At 31.1% G+C, this 27,010-nt stretch overlaps 1 protein-coding gene and 2 pseudogenes across 2 annotated transcripts; 1 reads left to right on the forward strand and 2 right to left on the reverse strand.

Moving 5' to 3' along the window:
* Positions 1-1,165, reverse strand: part of LOC120171678 — a 34,309-nt pseudogene extending 33,144 nt beyond the window's left edge.
* A 1,110-nt stretch (positions 1,166-2,275) lies between these two features.
* Positions 2,276-5,780, forward strand: LOC120171675 (calumenin-B-like). 2 transcript variants are annotated; one of them, XR_005520891.1, is made up of 9 exons: positions 2,276-2,767; positions 3,296-3,495; positions 3,787-3,889; positions 4,002-4,067; positions 4,283-4,456; positions 4,542-4,638; positions 5,311-5,458; positions 5,566-5,603; positions 5,677-5,780. XR_005520891.1 is itself a non-coding variant. In XM_039179350.1 (8 exons), exons 1-7 carry the CDS (start codon positions 2,415-2,417, stop codon positions 5,437-5,439), a joined length of 1,122 nt encoding a protein of 373 aa, XP_039035281.1. In that variant the 5' UTR covers positions 2,277-2,414; the 3' UTR covers positions 5,440-5,458; positions 5,566-5,662. The 2 variants fall into 2 exon arrangements, 1 of the variants encoding a protein (XP_039035281.1); XM_039179350.1 differs by lacking the exon at positions 5,677-5,780 and having other exon boundaries at positions 2,277-2,767; positions 5,566-5,662.
* A 246-nt stretch (positions 5,781-6,026) lies between these two features.
* On the reverse strand, positions 6,027-9,870 carry LOC120171741 (annotated as a pseudogene).
* Positions 9,871-27,010: the final 17,140 nt, after the last annotated feature.

Consider the following 27,010-nt stretch of genomic DNA (forward strand, 5'->3'; position numbering starts at 1 on the left):
ATGAAAAGGCCACAGAATTCTGTTAGACATCAGAAATATCTTAAAACCACAAATGCCAAATTCTAATTTGAACAAACCTACTCGATAACAACAGTTTTAACAACAGAGGCCCACATGAAAGTTACCAGCAAACACTATTTTCAATGTTAATTGGGGTTTTTCTTTGCTAATTGATTGGCAAGAAGAATCATATATCCAAATCACATATGCACTACAGTTTAAATCTAAGTGGTCATTCTAAAGGATATATCCTTTTAAGTTCAAAACAGGAAAAAATTCCAGTGAAAGACTCAAAACTACAAGTTACAATTTCAGGGATTTTGAAGTTTGTGCTTACAGTTTAGGTCAATTGATTCATACATACAAAGAAATGTATTTTGTATTCAAAATTGAACATTTACAATTACAATCCTTAGAGAATCAGTATTTTTAGGTAAAATTAACAAGAAAAAAGCATATATGGAACTTCAAGGAATGAACAAAATAATTTTGGATGCTAGCCATAATTAGCAAACAACCATCCTGAAAATCATTACTTCTGGTAACATAAAAACAAAAGGAAAATACTAAAAGTGCAAACCCAGATACCAAGGTTTCATATTAAAAAAAATATATGATTTTATAATATGTTAAATTCTCATTGAAAATGATTACCCAATACTTCTATTATCTTAAATTCATCTAAAAAGGTCCAGAATAACTGTAGATAACGCTACTACCAGTGTCACTATCAACATTCCGATACTTTGACCGACTTTAAGATAAAATAAAATTATTAAACCAGCATTAAATCAAACTTTTAACCAACCCAATATCAAAATCATGACTTTTTTTTTTTTTTAAGTAAAGTTTCTGCGTGTTGTAAGTTTACCGAGTGAAATTATAACCCGGTAATAATAACGAATACGTGGTATGCAGAAACTTTTGAAAAAGAAAAGACGGGAACACAGAAGAAAAGTTCAAAAAAGACAAAGCAAAGATCATAAATGATGTTGATGGGTTATCCTGAGAATTCACAAGTTGTAGGATGGCTCAATTAAATACCTCACTTCAACCACTAATTTGCTTAGAAATAATAAGACACTGGGGGGGATTGAAAAGCGCCGAAACCCTTCTTCCAACTTGCCCACTCCAATCTGCATTTCCTATAAACTACAGACAATTTATATATATTCTCGCTAAATCAGGTGATATTGTGAATGAAAAAAAAAAGAAAAGAAATCTAGACAATATGGATCATAGAAAATTATGATATTTTTTAACTTTGTTCTAGGAATAAATAAATAAAATAAAGAGAACCTTTAACGTTATTAAATTACGAACATAGAAAATAATATATATATATATATATATATATTTATATATATGGTCGAAAATTAATAATAAAATGAGAATTATTATAATTTGTACCTTATAAAAATAAAAAAATTATATAGTTAGAATGCTCGAATTATATAAATCAATTTATTATGATCCATCCATTACGATACTTACCTAAACACAAATTTGAGAAATGTAATTTGAATTGTAACTTTATCCAAATACTATAATCCAACTATAATTATGATTAAGGATTATATTTTTTTTTATTAATATGAACTTGATTCAAGTATTATATTTGTTTATTTTTTTTATTTGACCTAAATTTACAGAAATTTCACCTGACTCGAAATTGACTTATTTTTTAAGGATAAAAGTTTATATCCAATTCAAATAGATCTGTCTCAAATATTTATATATATAATTTTTATTTTTATTCAGTAAAATATAGATCTAATTAAAAAATATATATAGACATAAAAGTATTAATACAATTATCTTTAAATATATAAGAGATGATTATATTATTAACTCCACATGATACCACATAAAACTCTAATATGATCCAAACACAAATTAAAAAAAAGTATTTTATAAAATCATATTGAATCTAAATCTCATGTGTATTCCTAATTATAATGGATATGATAAAGACGAGTTTATTTAACGTTTTATAAATTAATTTAATGATACTCATCGTCAGTTATGCTCATTGACGGTTTTAAACTTTTTCTTAAATTAAATAATGGTTTAAACTTATTAGCGGATATAAAATTAAACAACTAATTCAACTTAAACTAAATCTCATATGAATACGATGAGGATGAGCTTATCTAATAAATCTCACTTCAACAGATCTAAATGTAAACAGAGGACTCTTCCACCAAAGCCATCTCTCCTCGTCCGTCAATCCTCAGTCCAAAATTTTCAACATCTCTAAAAAGCTCTTCCCCTTGCTTCAATTTTAAGATCGGATCTCTTGTTTGCATTCTCTTAAACCCTGATATTTTGATGACCCCTTTTCCAGATTTTTCTAAGGGGTAGATCACTTTTTTCAGAACAAATTTTCATCAACTTTTGGGTGGTTTCTGGATATGGGAAAAGTTTCAGCCATCGTATACATTACTGTGGCTCTTCTAGTACTCTTTCTAATCTCACACTCCCCTAAGAAACACTCCGGCCACAACCGCCATCGCCGCCTAAAGCTCCGCTCTTCTTTCAGCTTCAGCAATCCCACCCGCCACGAGCCCGTGCCTTTTGACCCTCTCGTCGCTGACATCGAGCGCCGCCGTGAAGACCGACAATGGGAGAAGCAGTATTTGGAGCACACGCATCCTGAGTTTACAGATGACCACGCCCCGGGTCACGAGTCGAAGCCCGAGTGGGAGGATTTCATGAATGCTGAGGATTACTTGAATGACGAGGAGAAGTTCAACGTTACCAACAGGTTCGTGGTATTACATTTAAAATCCACTTTTAAGTTCATGTTAGTGCTTCTTTTGGTTATGAAGTGTTCCAAAGTTTTAAGCTTTGATTAATACTTTAGCTGCCTATTATAGTTAAAAATTTATGCTTTATGAAGTCACATGCTTAAAAACTTGATTACTGCTACTATTCACGAGGAAGCTGTGTTTTATATGTTCACATCGATGCTTCCTACTTTTAGTTTTTTTGCTAATGGCTATATTCGGTTAAGTTTTTTATTTGTTCAAGTGCATTATTAATGGCATGCTAGATGTCTTTGTTATTGTAACTAGTTAGATATGAGTAGGCTTAATGACATTTGTAAATTACTTGTTAATGGGTAAAATGCGATGATTTCGTCGGTAATATAAATTGATAGTACCAGTGTATATGTTTGCATGGTGATGCAATGCTTATGTAAACTTCGCACCCATGCTTATATGCTTGTGGATGCAACGAGAGTAACATTTTGATAGATTTTGATCGAGTGGAGGTTTAATGTAATGAACAGGTTGGTATTGCTATTTCCCAAGATTGATGTCAACCCAGCAGATGGCTTCGTGACTGAGAACGAATTGACCAATTGGAACCTGGAACAAGCAGCAAAGGAAGTCTTGCACAGGTCTACGAGGGAGATGGAAACTCATGACAAGAACCATGATGGGTTTGTTTCATTTGCAGAGTATGAGCCTCCCAGTTGGGTGAAGAATGGTTAGTTGTTTATGCCATTACATTACTAAATTTTAATTCATTTAACAGTGCAAATCCTCTGTACTTTTGCTATATCTTCTAGTTTTGTAATTTTGGTTTGTTTTTAAAGCGAAATTGTTATTTGGCTTGAAGTGTTTGATGGGTGGATTTCAAAAATTAGTTGCTTTATATAATCCCATCAATTTCTGATTTATTGAGAGAGAATCGAGGCATGAAGCCAAAACACTGTAAACATCCGTGATCTGTTGTACAAAATAACCATGTGGTAATTTACTGTGTTCCCTTTTCCAGACAACAATTCTTTTGGCTATGATATGGGCTGGTGGAAAGAGGAACATTTTAATGCAGCAGATGCTGATGGTGATGGTTTATTGAATGTAACTGAGTTCAACGAGTAAGTACCAAATTCTACAGCAAGTTTCACCTGATCTACTCCTGGCAAAAGATGCCATTTTTAGTTGCATGAATTTCTTCTCCCATAATTTTTCTGCTTCTTGTTTTCCTAGCTTTCTGCATCCAGCTGATAGCAAAAACCCAAAACTACTTAACTGGCTGTGCAAAGAGGAAGTAAGGTAACATGAATTTTATTTCTTTTTCTTTTTTACCCAAGGCTATTGTATATGTAAAAAAGGAACAAATTCATGCTTATATTGTATAATTTGGGTTCAAGAGATAAAAGGACAACAGTTCACTGTTTTGGGGCATGTTATCCTATTTGCATTTGATCCTCCATTTCTACTAGTGCCTTCAAATTACTATTTAATTTTTGCTTCTTTTTCCTTTTCAGGGAAAGGGATACAGACAAGGATGGGAAGGTTAACTTTGAGGAATTTTTTCATGGGCTATTTGACTTGGTAAGAAACTATGATGAAGAAGATCACAACTCTTCTCATCCATCTCATGACTCATTGGAGTCCCCGGCTAAATGGTTGTTTAGCCAGCTTGATAAAGATGGTGACAGGTACATTTTATGTTTAGTGTCATTGTTGAACTGAGAAGTTTGTTGTTTGGATGGTTAATAAATATATAGTGCTTCTTATTAACAGACTCTTGTCCGATGAAGAACTTCTACCGATAATTGAGAAAATTCATCCGTCAGAACGGTACTATGCAAAACAGCAAGCTGATTACATCATAACACAGGTACTATGACACCAAAGAATTGAGGAGTACTACACATGGATTTCTATGAATTTTTCTGTCATTCTATTATATTCTTTTTATTGATTCTAGGAGTCACCTTTTTATTAGATGTATTTTTGCTGAATCCATGTATTGCAATTAGACATGTTTGGTTGTGCATTTGCATTTTGAACTTGGAATGTAATGTAATGCACAGAGCGGATTAGGAACAGTGTGTTTGTGCACTTTTGTTGTCTATCACCCGTGCGACATGGGGATCGACAAAAGGTGTTAGACTTGTGTATTGACATGTCAACCAATGACATCATAATGATGCTTCACGGTTGGCAGGTATTTTGGTATTTTTGGGGTTTCAAAATAGTGAGGAAGAAGAGCAAGATGAGGTAAAATATACTAAAAGTCGGATTGTTTGGAGTGGCAAAACTGGGGTGTTCTCAAGGTTGTTTTCATGTGTTGATACTAGATTAGGGGTTTTGGAGGTTTTCTTTTTGTAAGAAATCTGGACAAACAGAGAAAGGAGAACCCGTGTGAAAATTTGATGCCAACAATGGAATCTGGGTTTGATGTGGGGTTCGATAGGTTGAATCTGTAGAGAGTTTAAAGAGGAGAGAAATCCCTTGTTTCTCTTAGACTTCCTTTTATGTACTAAAAAAGTTGTTTATTTGACTGCAGGCGGATTCTGATAAAGATGGTCGTTTGAGCTTAATCGAGATGATAGAGAACCCATATGTATTTTATGGTGCCATCTTCAGTGAAGATGAAGATGAAGATGACTACGAATATCACGACGAGTTCCGCTAAATCTCAAATTTCATGATAGGCAAGTCTTTTGATCCATAAACAATCATTTAGGCATTCCTTACTCTGTATTTTCTTTTGTCTATTTTCCATTTTTGTAATGGACCTCTTTTCACTATACCTTTGCAGGACACAGAGACAACAATAGGATTCAGTCATTCACTTCCTTTTCTTGCAAGAACTGTTTGCTTAAAAGAATTAGTAACTATGAAGTTTTTGTATACGATATTTATTTTCAAATTTTCTTGAGAGCTTAGGGTTTGTCATGATTGAAAACCCTCACAAAATATGAAGATATTAGTTATTATTTTATAAGGTATTGTATGAATCGACTTTGCCACCGACTGAACTCATGATTATTTTGTTGAAACATGTCTTACGGACAATGCTGCCTATAGAAACATGACATTTTACATTACAACAAATCAGGCAATGCTCGTGCTTCATCAAAGTAAAAATTTAATCGATCTCGAATTGAACATTTTGAATCAGATCGTAGCTCACAATAATCCTTTGAAATTATTGAACATCTCAAACTGCATTTGATTTTCAGAAATACATCCAACTGGGAACAACCATTAAAATTTTGTTCCATAGATCTTCAACCCGGATTTCTAAATGGTGGAATCACCCCACAGTCAATCCAAATCCAAATTTGTAGTCTTTCTTCCTATGATCTATCTGCAAAAACACAACACCGGTGAAAAATGGTAAGGCTCCAATCAATAAACACGAAAAGGACTAAACAAAACATCTCTTTTATATTACTTCTGCAGAGAGAATGAAGTTTAAGCCCATATTTAATCTCTCTTCCAGATATGAAGTCGTGCATCCATTCGAATCGATCTTTCCCCTCAACCGACACTGAAAATGTGGAAAAAATAATAATTCACCAGAATGATGGTCCAGTTAAAATCGACAAAAACTGCATGCAAGAGCCAACTAAAGTTATATATAGAGGAAACCAAAGACTGCTTTGTAAAGTTCCTTTCAATGATATCCGGAAGGCAATTCAGTGAATACATAGAACAATATAAATGCTAAACACTAACATTTATAGGCATGCAGAGAACATTAGTGAAAATGCAGCAGCCAAATGTTTACCTGTCTAAGAATGTAATCATAGCCGACACTTGCAGTTACATCTCTTGACAACTAGTTATACATGAAATCCGACGCAAGAGAAACCTTGATAGAAATAAATATTGGTAAGAACTAAGAATTACTAGGAATCAAATTGCAATATTATTAGAAGAGAAAATAGGCCTTACCTTATCAGATACCTTCTGAACATAGCTCAAAGCAACAATTCCAGTATTTGCAACTTGCCCTGTGGCAACCTGGAGCCAAAGAGAGCTTTGGTTGGGTATCATGCGCACATAGCGAACGGATGTTATTTCTAACATTAAAATTACAATTCCACATCTCGGCAAATTTAAGAAGCAAATTATTATTTTTTATAGATAAAAACTCAGATTTGTAAGAAGCATTGCCATCAAATATCCATTGACCAACAGGTATTCTGAATATCTAAAACCTTCATGGAGCTTAAACCCTTAAACCAAGATCTTCTTTTGTGTCTATAACACATGTGCCCACTTGGAGTCATCAAAATTTGACCTTGAAGTTTAACTTGCTAAAAATGAATAATTATACTAACTAGTTCTGAATGCACATTCAGTTTTACCATCAGAAAGGCAGCATTAAACCATGTAATTGATTCCAATGACTTTGTTTGCCCAAAAGCCATTGAAAAGAAAGGAAATCCTGATTCTCACAACTAGGCAACGTTATTCAGGAGTTTGGTTAGGGATCTAAAATCCAAACTACACCCCTACTTTTGTAACATGTCTAGAAACATAGTTAGAAGCATTGGAAATGCAGCAACTATTGGACAAAATATTGACAAGCCAATGATCAAGGAAAAATTACATTACCATCTTATCTGTTTCATATCGGGCAGCATAACCAATGCCCGACTTTCGGTGCTGACCAGCCCAAAAATACTTCACCCCCCAAGGAGAAATGTGGTGTCACACTCTGCACAAATATGGCTTAGATTCAGTATATTAATAACAACAAGCTGCAGAGGTAGCGGATTCAATGGAATATTGACAATTAATGTATGCAATGCCTCTTTAGAACAGGAAACAGAATCCACAATGCAAAAGGCCTTCAATAAAGGTCTAGGTTGCTTACATCAATATTGGTATATGTATCTTCTAGCATTTTTTATTGAGAGGACCGAAACTATAGCAATACAAGAGAAATTACAATTCCACATTATTTTGTGTCTGGGTACAGTAAAAGTGATTTTTCTAGGTATCATCCAATAACTAGTTCCTACATTGAATTCAAAATCATAATGTGGCTTCAGATTATTTACCTGGATATAACTAGCACCAAATAAGGCACCATTTCCCATTTGGAACTGAGACCTTAAGTCTTTACCCTTCACAAGGAAAAAAAAGTCACAAAACGAAAGACAAGTCATATTTCATTGCGGCAAGCCCGAGCCACCACATAAATTTTGTTTACAAGCACAAAAATAATGATGAATAAACTCAAAAAAAAAATCAGAATATCAGGTATGACACTTTCAATGATGACACAAACAAAAATATACATGGATGAAAGCCAACAAGACAAGATATACAGTTGAGCGACCGACCTTGTAATCGAAGTTGAACATGCCATGCGACATATGAGGCTCATTTGTGATCTGGAACAAGAAACAAAAAACTATCAATGTGTTTTAGTGTTTACACAAGAAAAACATATACTGCAACTAAACAAGAAAAGCAAAAGACTAAACGATATATGAAAACATGATTTACCTGAGCATTAGCCTTCACAGTAAGATTGTCTGTCAAATCCCATTTCACTCTTGCATTGAGTCTACCATCAGTCAACACCCTCCCAATAAGCATCAACTAGAAGACCATAATTGATCCCACTTTTAACTTTATTTATTAGGATAAAAAAAATTGAGGAAAAGAGGGTGAACTGGAAGAGTAGAGATAATGAGAGAAGCAACCTACATTCGGGTCAATGAAGTTGGCACCAAACTCATAGTGAGAAGTAGGAATTTTAATGGTTTCGGCAGATTGAGAAGGAATTTCTGTTGGGCCCATAAAGACACTGAGAAATGTTTCAGAACAAAGAGATACCAGAATCAATTAAGATAGAAGAGAAAAAGATTAAAGAAAATAGTAGTAATTATATATAAATAAAATAGAATATAGGAGGAGCTGAATCTACCTGTGACTGAGAGAGAATTTCTGATTTAGTCCTTTGGTGAAATCAAATCGTAATCCTTCAAAAGTTTCCGGCTTCAGAGACACTGCCAAACATTTTCAAGCGATAAAGAAAATATTAGCTTTTCAACAAGAAGAACAGAAATTAACCACCTTTGGAGAACATTCTTCTTTCTCTATCATAACCATGCTAAAGATGCATCATAATGCCCTAGAATCCCAATATGCATAAGAAGACACAACTGAACAGGACACCTAGCATGTAAAAGATGCTAAAGAAAATACGCCACTAGAGAAAGATCAAATTTCAAAGAACTCAAGATAAAGATCCACACAAAGAACCCTTGAACCTCAATAGCCTAGCAACATTTTACTTAAAAAAATCTTAGTAGTGGATCACTCTCACATGTTTTTTTTTCTTCCCTAATAAACCATTTCTGTCCCTCATTGCCAAACATTACTATCCATTGGCCATTCTCTTTTCACACAGCAGCTTAAGAAACTACTATAATGTCAAATTGGGTTTGTTATTAATAGTCTACTTGTTCATTTTATGAAATCCAGAGACATTGCTACCCCAAATCTTAAGCAGCAATTTATTTCATAAAAAAATCACTTAAGATCAATTAAAAACCAAAATCCTATCAATCTTCTTAAGAAAAAAAAAGAATGACTTCATCATCAAAACAATGAACCCATCATTGTCACTAATCAGAGCAGCTAGGGTTCTAAGAAAGGGACTCAACAACGAAAAACTAAATCTCTATCCCCTCCTTGCAAGTGACTTCACAATCTCTAGTCATTATGTTAAACCGTAAAATTCCACATACACCTATAGATCAAGAAATGAATATCTAAGTTTCTCTTTCTTTTTTTTATTTAAAGAACAAAAAGAACCGCATCCATGATCTAAAGATACAGTTACAATCAACAAAGAAACTCCATATACACAAAATGAAAGAGAAAATAAAACTAACTGAGAGCTTCACGGTGGCGTTCTTCATAAGGAATAGGGCAAGGGAGGTTCATGTAATCGGTTTTCTCGTTATGTTTGGTGTGAGCCGTGTGGGAAACATCGGCCGGAACCGCCGTAGTACCAGGAGGTACAAGCCCCGCCATTTTTCGTCTCTTGTTTTCTGAAGAGGAATTTGCCGCAAAATGAAAACGGCCGCGAGAGTGTGTAAAGCAGAAAAACAAATGGGGAAGCAGATTGGACTTGCAGTAGTTGCGCAACGCTCATCGTGGGTTTTAGCCAGGGTTTTAAATATTGTCAAATTATAGCTATGATCCCTCCACTATGCTTCATTTGTACATTTAATCCATATTCTTTTATTATACTTAAAAATTATCAGTTAATCTAAATAGATAACACCAACATAATTAATTATTATTTAGATAAACTACATCGAATACCACTGAGTTTAATCTAAAAACAACTTTTTCTATTTCTAGACCAATTAAATTAAGGTTAACCATATGAAAAATCACTTACGTTTATGTTTTGTCCAATTTTGGTCACTGATTTTAAAAATTATAAGATATGATAATTTTTGTTTTTATTTAATTAAGATGTAGTCACTCCGAGTTAACTGTCATTGACAGCAGTTAAATATTTTGATAGAATTACACATTTGATCCCTTTTATTTACTACTCTCAACCTAGTCCTACTTTTAATAAATTAAAATAAATTTAATTCTCCAATCAAATGATGTCACATGTCATGCCATGTACGGGTGAGCGTTCGATCGAGCTGATTCGAGTCGAATCAAGTCAAAAAAAGTGTAAGTTATTCGAGTTGATGAGTCATATTTTACTACTCGAAGTTGACTTGAAATTTTTTAGAATCGAATCGAGTCAAATTTTTGAGTGTCTATTTAAATTTAATTATAAATATTTATAATATTATGATATTATTTGATTCCAATTTAAATGATCTTTTATAACCATATACAATACATGCGTAAAAGGGAGTAGTTCTATCTTAGCCATTGACAACTATTTACAAGAGAAAGGGAATAAAGAGTGAAAAGTTCTTCTCTTGTGTTTGATTTCTTGGATAGGTGTTCTATCTCTTCTTCAAGTTTCCTCAACTTATTTTTATATGTTGGAATGTGTTTGTGGTCGTTTTTAGCCGTTGGGAGTGATTTGGAGCCGTTTGGGATGTTTTCTCTACAAAATAACACTGCCCAAGACATGGAGTATCGGTACTCCTTTAATGAGTATTGGCACTTCCTTTGTTATTTTTAAATAAAACTAGCCATTAAAGACCATTGGGCTTTACAATATCGATATTATGCTCATGGTATTGATACTACTATGTAAAGGAGTATCAATACTCCTTGTATCGGTGCCTCTTTTGCATTCTGAAATTTGAGCTATGTGGAAAACATATGGTAGTATCGATACTACCTAGTGAGTATCGATACTTCTCTTACCTTTAGTATCGGTACCACGTGAATAGTATCGATATTGTTCATGTAGTATCGATAATGTAAGAACAGTATCGATAATGTAAGAACAGTATCGATACTACTACCCATAATCAGTTTTGTACTCAAATTCTAGTTTAACAGACTTTGAGTTATTTTTGAAATCTTTTGAAAACTTTGAACAAATTCAATTTAAGTCCAAAAACATTTTGTCTTAATTTTTTAAATCAAAACATTATAAAATAAGGTTCAACAATCTCCCCCTTTTGATATAACAAAACATTTGAAATTTATTTTTGGCAAAACTCCCCCTTAATAAACCATTTAATGAAAAAGAGACATATTTTGGAAAACATTTAAAGATCCCCTTTTTCATTGAGAAATTAAATTTTTCAAACCTATACTTCTCCTCATTTTTGTTATATCAAAAATAATTTAACTTTAATGTTCAAAAATAAGAAAGGAGAGTAAGTGGTAAATTTGACATTAAACTCATTTGAAAAATCAAAGCTCCCCTCAATAAAAGCATTCCAAAAAAAATTTTGACTTTAAAAACTTGACACTTAAAAGAAATTGAATTTCAACAAAGATGAACATACATGTTAGTAGCACATGAAATTCAATATATCTAAGTCTAATAAACTTTTTGGAATACCAATTATAGTATTTAAGTGCATGTGCATAAAGCTATTCCAAAATGTTATGCATTTGAAAAATTGATATCAATTGTTAGAGAGATATCATTTGCAATATAATCATATGCATAAGCATTTAAATTAAGGTCAAAAATTAAAAAATTTGTAAAAACAAAGCATTTGAAAAATTGATATCAATTGTTAGAGAGATATCGTTTGCATTTATAACAAATTTTAACCAAAATTCATTATGATGAACCAAAAACTTATGAGAAATCATTAAAACTTTAAAATGTTCATCATAACACTTTTTAACATGCATGAGATAAAAAACATAAAATCATTTAAAATCAAAACTCAAGCATACATAAAACTAAATAAGCAACATAATCAAAACAAATGCATTAAGCTTAGAGGTTACCCATTCATTTTCAAGTGTGGCTAGAGCATTTGAGTATTTCCACTTTCTTCACCATTGCTCCCACACACCTACAAGAGACATTTAAGTAGATTTTGGTATCCAAATTTCTTTGGATCCTTGAACGTTAGTTTCAATTCCCCTTTTTCCCTTAGGAACACATACTTGTCAAAATTTGAAAGATTTTCTTTTCTTTATGGGACAAGTATGTTCCAAATGACCATGAAAATGACAATATGAGCATTTTGCTATTTTTAAACATAATGAGTTATTTTTATAAGTTAATTCATTTTCTTTTGTTAAGCTTTCAAGCTTATCTTTCAAATCAAAATTTTCTTTTTCTAAATCATTGATTTTGATTTTTGAAAACTCTAAATCATTTTTCAAAGTCTCATTTTGTTTTTCAAAATCAACTTTTTCTTTCAAAAAGAAATCATTTCCAACTTTAAGTTTTGAAATTAATTGCTTATATTTGGAATTCATAGTCTCAAATTCAAAATACAACTCATTATAAGCATTTTATAACTCATTAAAAGAATATGAATTTAATTCATTTGTGTTGGAAGATACCTTTAAATCTTTTTCGATGGCAATGGGGCATAGGTTGGCTACTTCATCTTCATCATTAGAGTCATCTTCATCACTCCAAGCTGCCACAAATGCCTTCTTTTTACCTGATCCCTTCTTCTTTAGGAGGGAACAATCATACTTGACATTCCTCGTTCTTTGACAATTGGAGCACACGGGGGACTTTTATTTTTATTTGATTCATGTTTTGCTTCCTTAGAAGTCATGAATCTCTTGAATCTTTTGAAGAGCTTGGTCATCTCTTCTTTTTCATCATCATCCACCTCTTCACTTGAGTCTTGATTACTTTAATTGGTGGATTTTAAGGCAATGATTACCTCATTCTTCTTATTTTTCTTCTTTTCTTCATCTTTTTCTTCTTCCTTTATCATCAACTCATAAGTGAGAAGAGAACCGATAAGCTCATCAAGAGTGAGAGTTTTAGGTCATTAGCTTCTATGATCACCGTCTTCTTTGATTGCCAAGACCTTAGAATATAGTAAATCATCTTCCTCACAAGATTCTCATTAGTGATCACTTTTCAAAATCCCTTGAGACCGTTGACAGTCACAGAAAATCTAATCGTAATAGTTTTGATGTCTTCATCCGATTTCATCTTGAAATTCTCATAGCTATGATTGAGAAGACTGATTTTGGTTTCCTTCACTTCATTGGTTCTTTTATGAGTGACTTGGAGCTTGTCCCAAATCTCCTTGGCATTAGAACAAGAGGAGACTCTTCCATATTTATCTAGGCCTAATACACAAAATATAATGTGCATAGCTTTTGAATTGAGTTGGAATTTCTTTTTCTCTCCATCACTCCAGTCATTCATATCACCGGGTGGAATGGAGTAACTCTTCATGATTGAGTTCCAAGCTCCTAGATCGTTGGCTTTAATTAAGAGCATTATTCTATTTTTCCAATAGGCATAGTTAGCTCCAATGAAATAAAGTGGCTTGTTGACTGGTTGAGAATCTTCGATGTAGTAAAGCCGGAGGTCGAAGGCATCTTCCTGGTTGCATCTGAAATTGATAGAGTTTCTTCAAGGATCGGCTCAAGGTTGTTAAACCTTGTAATGAGTCAATCTCTGATACCAATTGATTGATGAAGCTCAAAGATGAACCGAAAATTAGACCAAGAGGGGTGAATTAGCAAATTGTGTTTAGGGAGTAAGGAGAAAAAAGGGATAGATAATTTTGCATAAAGATTTATAGTGGTTTGAACTCTCAACTAAGTCTACATCAACTACCTAAGCTCCTCACTTAGGATTTTCCAACAAATCCCTAATTTGTTCTTTCTTTTTCAAGGATCAAGAGTAACCTTTACAACCCCTTGAGTTTTTCACTTGGCTAAACTAGAACCAAACCCATTTTTCAAAAGGAAAAGAAATGTAAACAAGAAAACCCTTACAAGGTAGGTGTTTACAAATTGAAGCTCACAAAAACACAACTATTTATATAAGAAATGGACTAAAGAGTGAAACGCTCTTCTCTTGTGTCCGTTTACTTGCATAGGTGTTCTAACCCTTCTTCAAGTGTCCTCAACTTGTTTTTATATGTTAGAATGTGTTTGTGGTCGTTTCTAGCCGTTGGGAGTGATTTGGAGCCTTTGGGTATGTTTTCTAATGAGTATCGATACTTCTTTTGTTATTTTTAAATAAAACTAGCTATTAAAGACTATTGGACTTGACGGTATCGATATTATGATCATTGCATCGATACTACTATATAAAGAAGTATCGATACTCATTTGAGTATCGATACCTATTTTGCATCCTGAAATTTGAGCTATGTGGAAAACATATGGTAGTATCGATACTACCTAGCGAGTATTAATACTTCTCTTACCTTTGGTATCGGTACCACGTGAATTGTATCGATACTATTCATGAAGTATCGATACTGTAAGAACAGTATCGGTACCACTACCTAGAAAATCAGTTTTGTGTTCAAATTATAGTTTAATGGAATTTGAATTATTTTTTAAATCTTTTGAAAACTTTGAACAAATTCAAGACAAGTCCAAAAACATTTTGCCTTAATTTGTTATATCAAAACATTATAAAACAATGTTCAACAGATATTGTTCATATAGTATCAATATTGTAAGAACAATATCAGTACTACATACTTAGAAAAATATTTTTGTGCTCAAATTCTAGTTTAATGGACTTTGAATTATTTTTGAAAACTTTGAATAAATTCAATTAAGTATGATGTTTATGGCTTTCTCTTTTGTCTCTTATCTTCACAAATGGCTTGAGATCTTGTTTATATACTCATTCAATCAGTTCCTACCATTTGAGTTGTTGTGGTAGTGAATAGAGTTGTTGGGGGAAGTTTCCCGCATTAAATGCTGCTCAGAAGCTAGTAGTATCGGTACTACATCTATCAGTATCAATACTCCCTGCATTAAAAACAAAAATTTGACCGTTGGGAAACATCAGTATCGATACTGCCACAAGGGTATCGATACTACTATATTTAGTAGTATTGAAATTGTACATAGTATCGGTACCATTTCAATATACTGAAATTTTATGGACTCAAAACAAAAGGAGTAGTATCGGTACCATAACTCAGAATATCGGTACTACTACTCATAGTAGTATCTATATCACATATGGTATCGGTACCATTTTAGAATTCTATTTTGACAGTATCGGTACTGCCTCAGAAGTATCAGTATTACTTCGTTGTTTTGGGTTTCAGTATCGATATATGTATCGATACTTATTAACAAGTATCATTACTATTATAGTAGTATCGGTACTATATTTAAAAATCATTTTTAACTCGATTAAAGTTCGAAATCCTTAGTAAAAATTATTTTAAAAATATTTCCAGTCTATGACTCAAATTTTCAGTAGAGTGTGGAGTAAAAATTGTTGTTTTTACTTTAAAGAATAATTTTATATATTCGAATGAATGAATCAAATATAATCTTAAAATTTATAAAAATTAATTAACAATTTTGTTTGGTATATCAAAATTTCGAAGTGTTTTCAACAATGAGATGAAAAACAACACAAAATCATTTAAGTTCAAAACTCATGCATGCATAAAACTAAATGAGCAACCAATTTACAAAATCAAAAAGCTTTAAGGTTAGAGGTTACCCATTCCTTTTCAAGTGTGGCTAAAGCATTTGAATGTCTTCACTTTCATCACCATTGCTCACACACACCTATAAGAGACATTTAAGTAGATTTTGATATCCAAATTGCTTTGGATCATTGAATGTTAGATTCATTGTCTCTAGTTCCCTTAGGAACTCATACTTGTCTAATTTTAAAATATTTTCTTTTCTTTTCTTTATAGGACAATTATGTACATTGTGACCATGAAAATGATAATATGAGCATTTTGCCATTTTTAACATAGATGAATTATTTTTAGAAATGATTTCTTTTTCTTTTGTTAAGCATTCAAGTTTAACCTTCAATTTAATATTTTCTTTTTCCAAATATTCAATTTTGGTTTTTGAAAGCTCAAAATCATTTTTCAAATTTTCATTTTGCTTTTCAAAATCCAATTTTGCTTTCAAAAGAAAATCATTTTCAACTTTGAATTTTAAAATCAGTTTCTTATATTTGGAATTTATGGTCTCAAATTCTAAATACAATTCATCATAGGCAACTTGTAACTCGTTAAAAGAATAGGAATTTGATTCACTAGAGCTAGAAGTTACCATTGAATCTTCTTCGATGGTCATGAGGCATAGATTGACTACTTCATCTTCATCATTGGAGTAATCTTCATCACTCCAAGCCGCCACAAATGCCTTTTTCTTAGTTGATCCATTCTTCTTTAAGAGGGGACAATCATACTTGACATGCCACGTTCGTTGACATTCGAACTACACCGGGGGACCCTTTTTTTCCTTGATTCATGCTTCAATTCTTTAAAAGTCTCGAATCTCTTAAATATTTTGAAGAGCTTGACTATCTCTTCTTCTTCATCATCATCTTTATCCACCTCTTCACTTGAGTCTTAATTGCTCTCATTGGTGGATTTGAAGGAAATGCTTACCCCTTCTTCTTGTTTTTCTTTTCTTCATCTTTTTCTTCTTCCTTTACCATCAACTCATGAGTGAGAAGAGAACCAAAAATCTTATCAAGAGTGAGAGTCTTTAGGTTATTAGCTTCGATGATAGTTGTCTTATTCGATTGTCAAGACTTTGGAAAAGAATAAATCATCTTCCTCACACGCTTCTCATTAAGGATAACTTCTCCAAATCCCTTGAGACCGTTGATAATCACGAAAAATTTATACGTCATAGCTTTGATGTCTTCATTCGGTTTCATCTTAAAATTCTCATAGCTATGGTTGAGAAGATTGATTTTGGTTTCCCTCAATAAATTGATTCATTCATGAGTGACTTGTAGCTTGTCTCAAATCTACTTGGCATTAGAACAAGAGGAGTCTCTTCCATATTCATACGTGCTTAATGCACAAATAGAATGTTTCAAAGCCTTTGCATTGAGTTGGAACTTCTTCTTCTCTCCATCACTTCAATCATTTCCCTCAATAAATTGATTCATTCATGAGTGACTTGTAGCTTGTCTCAAATCTACTTGGCATTAGAACAAGAGGAGTCTCTTCCATATTCATACGTGCTTAATGCACAAAATAGAATGTTTCAAAGCCTTTGCATTGAGTTGGAACTTCTTCTTCTCTCCATCACTTCAATCATTCATCTCATCGGTTAGAATGGAGTATCCTTTAATGATTGAGTTCCAAGCTCTTAGATCGTTGGCTTGAATGAAGAACATAATCATATTCTTCCAATAGGCATAATTTGCTCCATTGAAATAAGGCGACTTGTTACCCGGTTAAGAATCTTCAATGTAATAAGAGCTGGAGGTTAAAGCCATCTTCTCAATTGCGTCTGAAATCGGTAGAGCTTCTTCAAGTATCGTCTCAAGGTTGTTAAACTTTCTAATGAGTCAGGCTCTGATACCAATTGTTCAGATATTTGATGAAGCTCAATCGATCAACCGAATAAATTACCAAGAGGGGGTGAAGTGAATTTTAGAAAAATTTAGGGATTAAGGAGATTTAAGGATGAGAAAATTGATGCACAAAGATTTATAATGGTTCGACTTCTCAACCAAGTCTACATCCACTACCTTAGCTCCTCACCAAGGATTTTCTAACAAATTCACTAATTTGTTCTTTCTTTTTCACATGATAAGGAGATAATCTTTACAAATCTCTATATTTTCAATGGCTAAGATAGAACCACTCCCTTTTTACAAAAGGTAAAAAGTTGTAAACAAGAAAACCTCACAAGATATGAGTTTACAAGATTAAGCTCACAAAAACATTAATATTTACAAGAGAAATGATAATATGAATGAAAAATTCTTCTCTTGTGTATGAAAGCTTGGATAGGTGTTCTAACCCTTCTTCAAGTGCCCTTAACTTGTTTTTATAGGTTGGAATGAGTTTGTGGTCGTTTCTAGCTGTTGGGGAAAATAAAACTGCCCAGTACAAGGAGTATCAGTACTCCTTTAATGAGTATCGATATTTCCTTTATTATATTTAAATAAACTAGTCGTTACTAGCCGTTGGGTCTGGCCATTATCTATACTATACTCATGGTATTTATACTACTATGTAAAGTGGTATCGGTACCCCTCTGGGTATCGGTACCTATTTTGTATTATGGAATTTGAGCAGGTTGAAAAACAACTGGTAGTATTGGTACTACCTTTAGAGTATCAATACTTCTCTTACATTTGGTATCGGTACCACATGAACAATATCGATATTGTTCATATAATATCGATACTGTAAGAACAGTATCGGTACTACGTACTCAGAAAAATATTTTTGTGCTCAAATTCTAGTTTAATGGACTTTGAATTATTTTTGAAAACTTTGAATAAATTCAATCAAGTTCAAAACACTTTTCCTTAAATTGTTATATCAAAACATTATAAAACATGGTTCAACAGACTCGAGAGACGCAACTCAAACTTGAAAATCAATCCACTAATTACTAAAATTTTTTAGTTATTCGAGTTGTATTTTACAACTCTGTTTGAACTTGAAATTTTTTCAAGTTGAGTCTAGTTTATGAAATTACAACTCGAATTTAATTCGAGTCAAGTTTTCAAGAGTCGAGTCGAATTTTGCTCACCCCTAATGCCACGTGTCACCATTCGATCGGAGGATTAACTTTATTTTAATTTAATAAATTTATTTTCACTAATCAAATAGTGACATGTGCCCCCTTGGTTGAAAGAAAACGAAGGAAAGCAAATTGGAAGAATATTTTATTTAAAAGTATTTTATTTTTTTATTTAAAATATATATTTTATGTTAAAATTTATTTAAAAGTATGACTAAATTGAGAGAATATATAAAATCAATGACCAAAAGAGGATAAAACGTAAACATAAGTGATTTTCCATGTAGTTAAACCTTAAATTAAAAACACATGATTTTAAATAATTTGAAAGCTTCAAATATAACAAAAATACACCGATTATAAAAATTAATTATATATATTTATTAAATATTTTAAACTTTACGGTATCACAATATTTAAACATTTTTTTATAATTGTGTTGAGCTATGAATAATAAATAGATTTTTTCTATAAAAAAATAGATGTAAACTCATAACGCATACATATTATATTGCTCAAATCCAAATTAGAGAACAAGGTTCCTTTAACGGTTGGGACCAAGATTCGATTTTATTTAATACTTTTTCTTGTGTAATGGTTTTTTATTTTGTTTTATAGTATTTTAATATTATAAAATAATTATAAGATAATATCTGTTAAAAAAAATTTAGTTATAGACAATACACATATTTTATAAACAATTATTTGTACTCAAGACCTCTAAATAAAACAATACTATTTTTTTATCAATGAATTTTATTTTCTTATATAAAAGTTTTTAATTGGATCAAATGATATTGTTAACAAGTACTATTAAAATAATGATTAAGATATGATAATAATACAAATGGTAACTAAAAATAAGACTTAAAGGTCACATTTGTCCCTATAATAGACTCAATTTATCATTTTCATTTCTATCGTATTTTCGTAACAATTTAACCCTCAAAGTTATTTAATTTTATCATTCTATGCCCTATCCCTAACTGAAAATCTTAAATTCTAAACCTTAAACTATAACCCCAAAAACCTTAAACTCTATGCACTAAACCTTAAATTAAAACTCTAAACCTTAAATTAAAACTCTAAACAATAGTAAATATTTAAATATTGATGAAATTGAATAACTTCGAGGGCTAAATTGATGCAAAAACACGATAAGGGTGAAAATAATAAATTGGATCTATTACATGAAAAAATTACCCTTTGCCTAAAAATAATTATGCAAAAAAAAAAAAGAATTAATATATAGCGTATGAACTAAGCGGTCTCAATAATTTAAGGTACTTATTATTCTTCTCATAAATCCCGAGTTCCAGCACCAACGTATGCACTTTTATTGTAAATTGATAGAGAATCTTTAAACAAATATTATCTTACAAGCAAAAAGGTAACCTTTTCCTTTGTAGTAGACCTAATTTACCACTTTCGCCCCTATCATATTTTCGCATCAATTAAGCTCTCGAAGTTGTTCAATTGCATTATTATATACTATACCCCTAACTTAAACCCTAAATTATAAATCTTAAACCCTAAATCATAACCTCTAAACCACAAACTCTAACCCTAAACTCTATCTTAGAGTTTATAATTTAAGATTTTAAGTTGGAGGTAACTTTGAGGGCTAAAATGATACGAAAATACGATATGAGCGAAAATGATAAATTAGGTCCACTACATAAGCAAATGTAACCTTTAAGCCTATGTTATATTTATCCCAAATATATATATATATAATAAAACTATGATCATAACGATGACAATAATATTTTGTGGTCAAGAGTACATTGTATTACCAAAAAAATTGTTTAAAAATCATTACTTTTGGTATAATATGCAATATAATACACAAATTTTAATTTAGGATTAAGTATACAAAATGTGTTCAATTTATGTCCGTTTTTTCAGTTCAGTGCCTAATGTTTATTTTTGTTTTAGTTTGGTGTCTAATGTTTCATTCCGTTACTCAAAATAGATCGAACAGATCAAACCCTGACAGACTATTAAGTTTAACCGTTAACCTATTAAAAATGTCACATGATATTTTTTTAATATTAAAAATTGATTTCTGAAAACAAGAAATTAATTAAAATAAAAAACTAAACCTTATTTTGGTAAAAACGTGATTATCCTAATCAATCTTCCCTCTCTTTCCCTCTCCACCTTTTCTAAAATTGAATTCAAGAACCCAAAATCAGAATTTCAAAATCTACAGGCAAGGGTAAAGGATGTCAAGTGGAAGTTCAATGCCTCGTTATAGTTCTAGGGTCGTAGAATGTAATTGTGGAATGAAAGCTCCAATGCTAAAAACTGGGTTTATCTCCCTCTTTCCCTTTCTCTTTCCCTTTGTTTCCCATATGCTAAGAAGAAAAGGGATTATCTCTTCTTCTTGATTGATTGCTCCATTCATTGATCATCAAGGAGAAAACAACAGAGGAGAGGCTGAAGCAGAGGATCTTTTTTTGCCTCCATCGTAAGCAAATAGAAAATTAATATAGCCATGGACATGACTTCGACGCTACCGTCGTCGACAACAACCTTCATCGCAGCTATTAATGAAAGAGTGTTACCCGTTGATCCTTTCCTCGTTGAGGCTCTTCAGATTCCTCGTCATCGTCTCATCAATACTTTTTTTTGTTTTATTCTCAATCCTCAATATCCAGAGGCTTTTGCAAAATGCTCAGCAGCAGCAGCAATTTGAGTTCCAACATTTTCCAACATCATATGTTCGGCTTGCACCCCATCGTGTTGCTCAGCACTATGGGCTAGTAACTACGGTCCTTGACAATGGCTTAGAAGGAAGCAAAATTGTTGCAAAGATAGCAGGTGAAATCAGACGGTCTGCAATTCGTTTGTCTGAAATTCTTTCTAAAAACATTGAAAATGATGAGCCTGAGCAGATTAAAATTGCAATTAGGCCATGAACTTCTACTTAAAATCAAAATAATTTACTTAGTATTAAAATCTATTTTAATTAATTTATTATTTTCGAAAATCATTTTTTAATATTAAAAAATATGTCAACTGACATTTTTAATGGGTTAACGGCCAAATTTAACGGTCCGTCATGACTTGACTCATTTTGAGTAACGAAATGAAATGTTAGACACCAAACTAAAATAAAATAACATTAGACACTAAACTGAAGAAAACGGACATAGTTTTGAGCACATTTTATATACTTAAGCCTTTAATTTATTACAAAATTGTGAATTTAATTTAAGTATATAAAAAATATTTTTATTCTAATTCAATTTTACGCATTGAAACGAAGAAAGAAATACAATTCCCTCCGTACTGAAAAAATCCAACAAAATGAGTCATCTGTTATAGTCAAAACTGTATAAAACCGAGTAATCTAATCTTTATACTACAAGATTCGTAAAGTCGACAATCGTCATAACGGAAAACCATCCAAATGCCGACTTGAACTTCTGAAATCCGACAAGAGCATGAAATTCACGTCAAAATTTCGACGGTTTTCTATTATCACCGTTACGAAATGTAGACGGATTAAATTACTCGATTTTCCAATTAAAGAACATTTTAACTATAGTACACCAATCGACGGATAAAATAGTGGAAAATGTACCTTGATTGTGGCCATAATTAAGGGTGTAAAAAGCTTACCCGACCTATAAAACTGACTGAAACCGACTTGAGTTAAAACTGTTTTTGACATGCGATGTGACGATATGAAACCGACTCGAGTCGAAACTGATGTTGACCTGAACCCGAGTTGGACCTGGAAATTGTGGATCTGAACCCAACCTACACCCGACCCTGAGAACGACCTGAACCCGAATTGAACAGAAAATATGATACCTGAACCCGAACTGCATCCGACTGATATGAACCCGAACCCGAGATTGACCTGGTAAAAAATTGGTATTACTCGACCTGTTTTCAACCTGACTTGTTATGAACCTGGCCTGTAATTAATTCAACCTGACCAATTTCTCTTCTCCTGGAGGCCGTCTTGCCTCGATTGGTTTCAATCCGGTTATCAGCTCCAACAAGATAACCCCAAAAGCATAAACATCAGTTTTATCATGCACTTTTCCATGCTGGAAATACTCGGGTGCCAAGTACCTACATACCTAAAATATGAGAGAAAAAAAGACAAATCTTTACCGAGTATTTCATGAAGCAAAATAAAACGAAAAAGTATCCTTTAGCTTTCTATAGGACAATGTTGTTGACAGCATACCCAAATGCTCCTTTAACAGTTTTGCAAAGGAATGGAATTGAAGGTGTGGATGTCCAAGTTGCTAATCTAAAATCACACAACTACAACCATTACAATTGCAGATATCACATAATCAAATTGCAAAACAACGACTTCTATCCGTTTTCAACTCAAGAATTAAGGACCAAGATCCTTACCTTGGGTGTTTTCTTGGAAGAAAGAAGAATGTTAGAGGGCTTGATATCTCTATGAACAACACATCTTTCAGTTCCGTTGCTACTATAAATCCTTAATATACCGCAATTTAGCAAAATAAGCTAATTGGTCCAAAGGCTTTATGCTAGAGAATCAATTTTAAAATATCAAACATACAAAATGTAAAACAACATTGTACACACAAGAGATGCTGCCAACCTCTGTCAACATCCAAACCAGTTTATACCAGGTGTGAAGAACGCAATTGGAAAACTAAAGCATTTGGAATGGATGAAGTGGGTTTTACAAATATCAAAATACAATTTTGCAGTATAATTTAAGGCCCTGTAAGCAAAACCTGTATTCTCCCATCTATTTTTGAGCTATCGCTATCTATTATAGCCTTGATTATTGGATTCAAAGAATGTATAATGAATAGAATCAATTACATAACCAAATAATTTGTTCAAATTAGTACTGATGCGTATCCCTCCAAAAAGAAACTTTAACAGATAAAAGAAGGCTCCTTGACAGAGAAACTTTAAAAAGTAATGGAAAGACGTAAATTTCCACTTATAATAATTTGGTGAAATAACAGTCAGTACAATAGCCGATTTGATCTAAAGTTTTCCCACTCAAATGCCAATTTCTGTCTTCGGATGCCATAAGAAGCGTAATGAACACTTTTAATTTGTAGAAAGCAACCAAACCATGCAAACTAAATAGATTTCTATCCATTACCAATTTTCATTGCTTCACTGAAGTACCCAATTCTACTTCCAAAACTATAACATAACATTCAATCATACAACTTACAGGCAAAACAATATAACCATACCTCATAGGAAAGAACCCTCACCTTTAAGCTTGAAGCTACTTGTCATTTCAATCAACTTCATCAAAATATATACAAAAAAATAAACAAATTCCAATTAATAGAATAACACTAAATATCACTCAAAAAAGACCGAAAAGAAAAATAGAAGCTTTGTGCTCACCCATGTAAAAAGTGATGAGAGCCCAACACCTACTCCAATCCAGAAAAGCGGCAACCCTCTGCAAAATATGAACACAAAAACAACTAAGCAAAGAAATAAATGTTAATAAAATATACACACACCATAAACTATATATATTTGGAATGTCCGTCTAATCAATATTTTCTCTTCACTAACCCAAAACTGCTATAAACTAAAAGTAAACAATTAAAAACTATAATTATTTCACTAAAAATGTTTAGATTATTAAAGTTTGATATCAATTCACATACAACTATTTCATATACAAGAAAAATAATACAGTATTCCATTATACATGAAAACTATGTCTCTGTTTGATAATCGATTTTTGCTCATTACAAAGTTACTAAGAAAAAGGATTAAAAATGGATAAATGACTAAAATGCAACATTAATTCTAATATAGACTACTACTTTCTAATCCTGCGCTGAAGCAATGTTTTTCCCCCTGAAAAGTTAGCTCATTTTATCCCATTTTCAAAAGCAGAAATTAGAAACCAAAGATAACACAAGGAAAACGATGAATTGAATTACATTTGAGAGGAAGGCGGTGGCACAGTTGGATAAGGGTTGACTCCAACCGAAGAAGTTTGTTGATTACTTGAAGAAGAAATGCTAGCAAACCTTTCGTTTCCAGATTTTCTGAAAACTAAACCTTAGGAAGGGAAAACAGGAAACAACAATGAAAGAGGGAAAACGCGAGAAAAGGGGGAGATTTTAGATTTTGAGCGGGAATAAGAGAGACAAAAAATAAGGAGGGAGGGTTTGGCCGGGAAGAGGCGGGAGAAAATGGTTAATTTTGGGGCATGTTTTCAATTTCATTCCTATAAAATTTATATTAATAAACTATTTATAATTAATATTAAAATAATTATATATTATAATTAATATTAATATTAACTTATATTAATATAATCTAGTTTATAATTTATAATTAATATAAAATATAGTCTATCAAATTTAATGTTACTTTTTATTAATTTAAGTTTCATATTTAAAATTTGTTCAATTTGATCCTTATATATTTTCCAATTCTTTCAATTAATATATATGTTTATATTAATAAATTAATATATAGTTTATATATACTATATAGTTTATATATACTAATGAACTATATAATATATAGTTTGTATATACCATATACTATATAGGTTATATATACTAATGAACTATATAATATATAGTTTATATATACTAATGAACTGTATAATATATAGTTTATATATACTAATGAACTATATATAATGTATAGTTTATATATACTAATGAACTATATATAATGTATAGTTTATATATACTAATAAACTATATAATGTATAGTTTAGGGTTTTTATATATAGTTCATATGTAAATTATACTATATAGTATATATAGTTTATATATATAATATATAGTTTATATATATAATATATAGTATATGAATATAAACTATAGTATATATATAGGTCATATGCAAACTATATAGTATATAAATATAAACTATAGTATATATATATATATAGATCATATGTAAACTATATAGTTTATATATATAGTTCATATGTAAATATTAACTATAGTTTATATGTAAACTATAGTTCATATATAAATATCAACCTTAGTATATACATATTTATATATATAGTTCATATGTAAACTATAGTTCACATATATAGTATATAAATATAAACTATAGTTTATATAAATAGTATAAAATATAGTATATAAATATAAATTATAGTATGTAGTTTATATAAATATAAACCCTAAACTCTAACCCCTAAAACATAAACCCTAAACCATATATATATATATATATATAAACTATATAGTTTATATTAATAAATTATATAATTTATACAATATATATTATTTATAATTATACATAATATATAAATATAAATTGTATAATTCATATATAATTTATATATAAACTATGTAGTTTCTATATAGTTCAATAGTTCATATATAAACTATATAGTATTATAGTTTATACATGGTATATATAGTTTATACTTTATACATAAAATATATATAAACTATATAGTTTATATATATAATACATATACTTTATATATAAACTATATAATTTATAATATATATATATATATATTAGTTGTTTTAATTTTTTTTCTCAACTTATTACTTATTTCTATTTATTAATTGGTCCATAACTTTTTTAAATGAGTATAATTTAGTATATTTTTGTATTAATTTCAACCTCAAAATTTAAAATTATTTCGATTTGATCCCTTTTGTTTTGTTTAATATATTTAAATTTTTATTTGTAATTTCATATTTGTTCAATTTAGTCCTCCAAGTTTTATCTGCACCTGAAATTGACCCATACTTATTACTTATTTATATTTTTAAATTGGCCCATAACTTTTTAAATGGGTATAATTTAGTATTTTTTTAATAATTTCAACCTCAAAATTTAAAATTATTTTGATTTGATCCCTTTTGTGTTTTTTAATATATTTAATTTTTTATTTGTAATTTCATATTTGTTCAATTTAGTCCTCCAAATTTTATTTGCATCTGAAATTGACCCATACTTATTACTTATTTCTATTTTTAAATTGACCCATAACTTTTTAAATGGGTATAATTTAGTACTTTTTTGTATTAATTTCAACATCACAATTTAAAATTATTTCGATTTGATCCCTCATCAATGTGTGTTGTTTAATTTATTTAAATTTTTATTTGTAATTTAATATTTGTTCAAATTAGTCCTCC

This window comes from Hibiscus syriacus, unplaced genomic scaffold (assembly GCF_006381635.1).
Source record: "Hibiscus syriacus cultivar Baekdansim isolate YM2019G1 unplaced genomic scaffold, ASM638163v2 tig00111835_pilon, whole genome shotgun sequence".
NCBI classification, from domain to species: Eukaryota; Viridiplantae; Streptophyta; class Magnoliopsida; order Malvales; family Malvaceae; genus Hibiscus; species Hibiscus syriacus.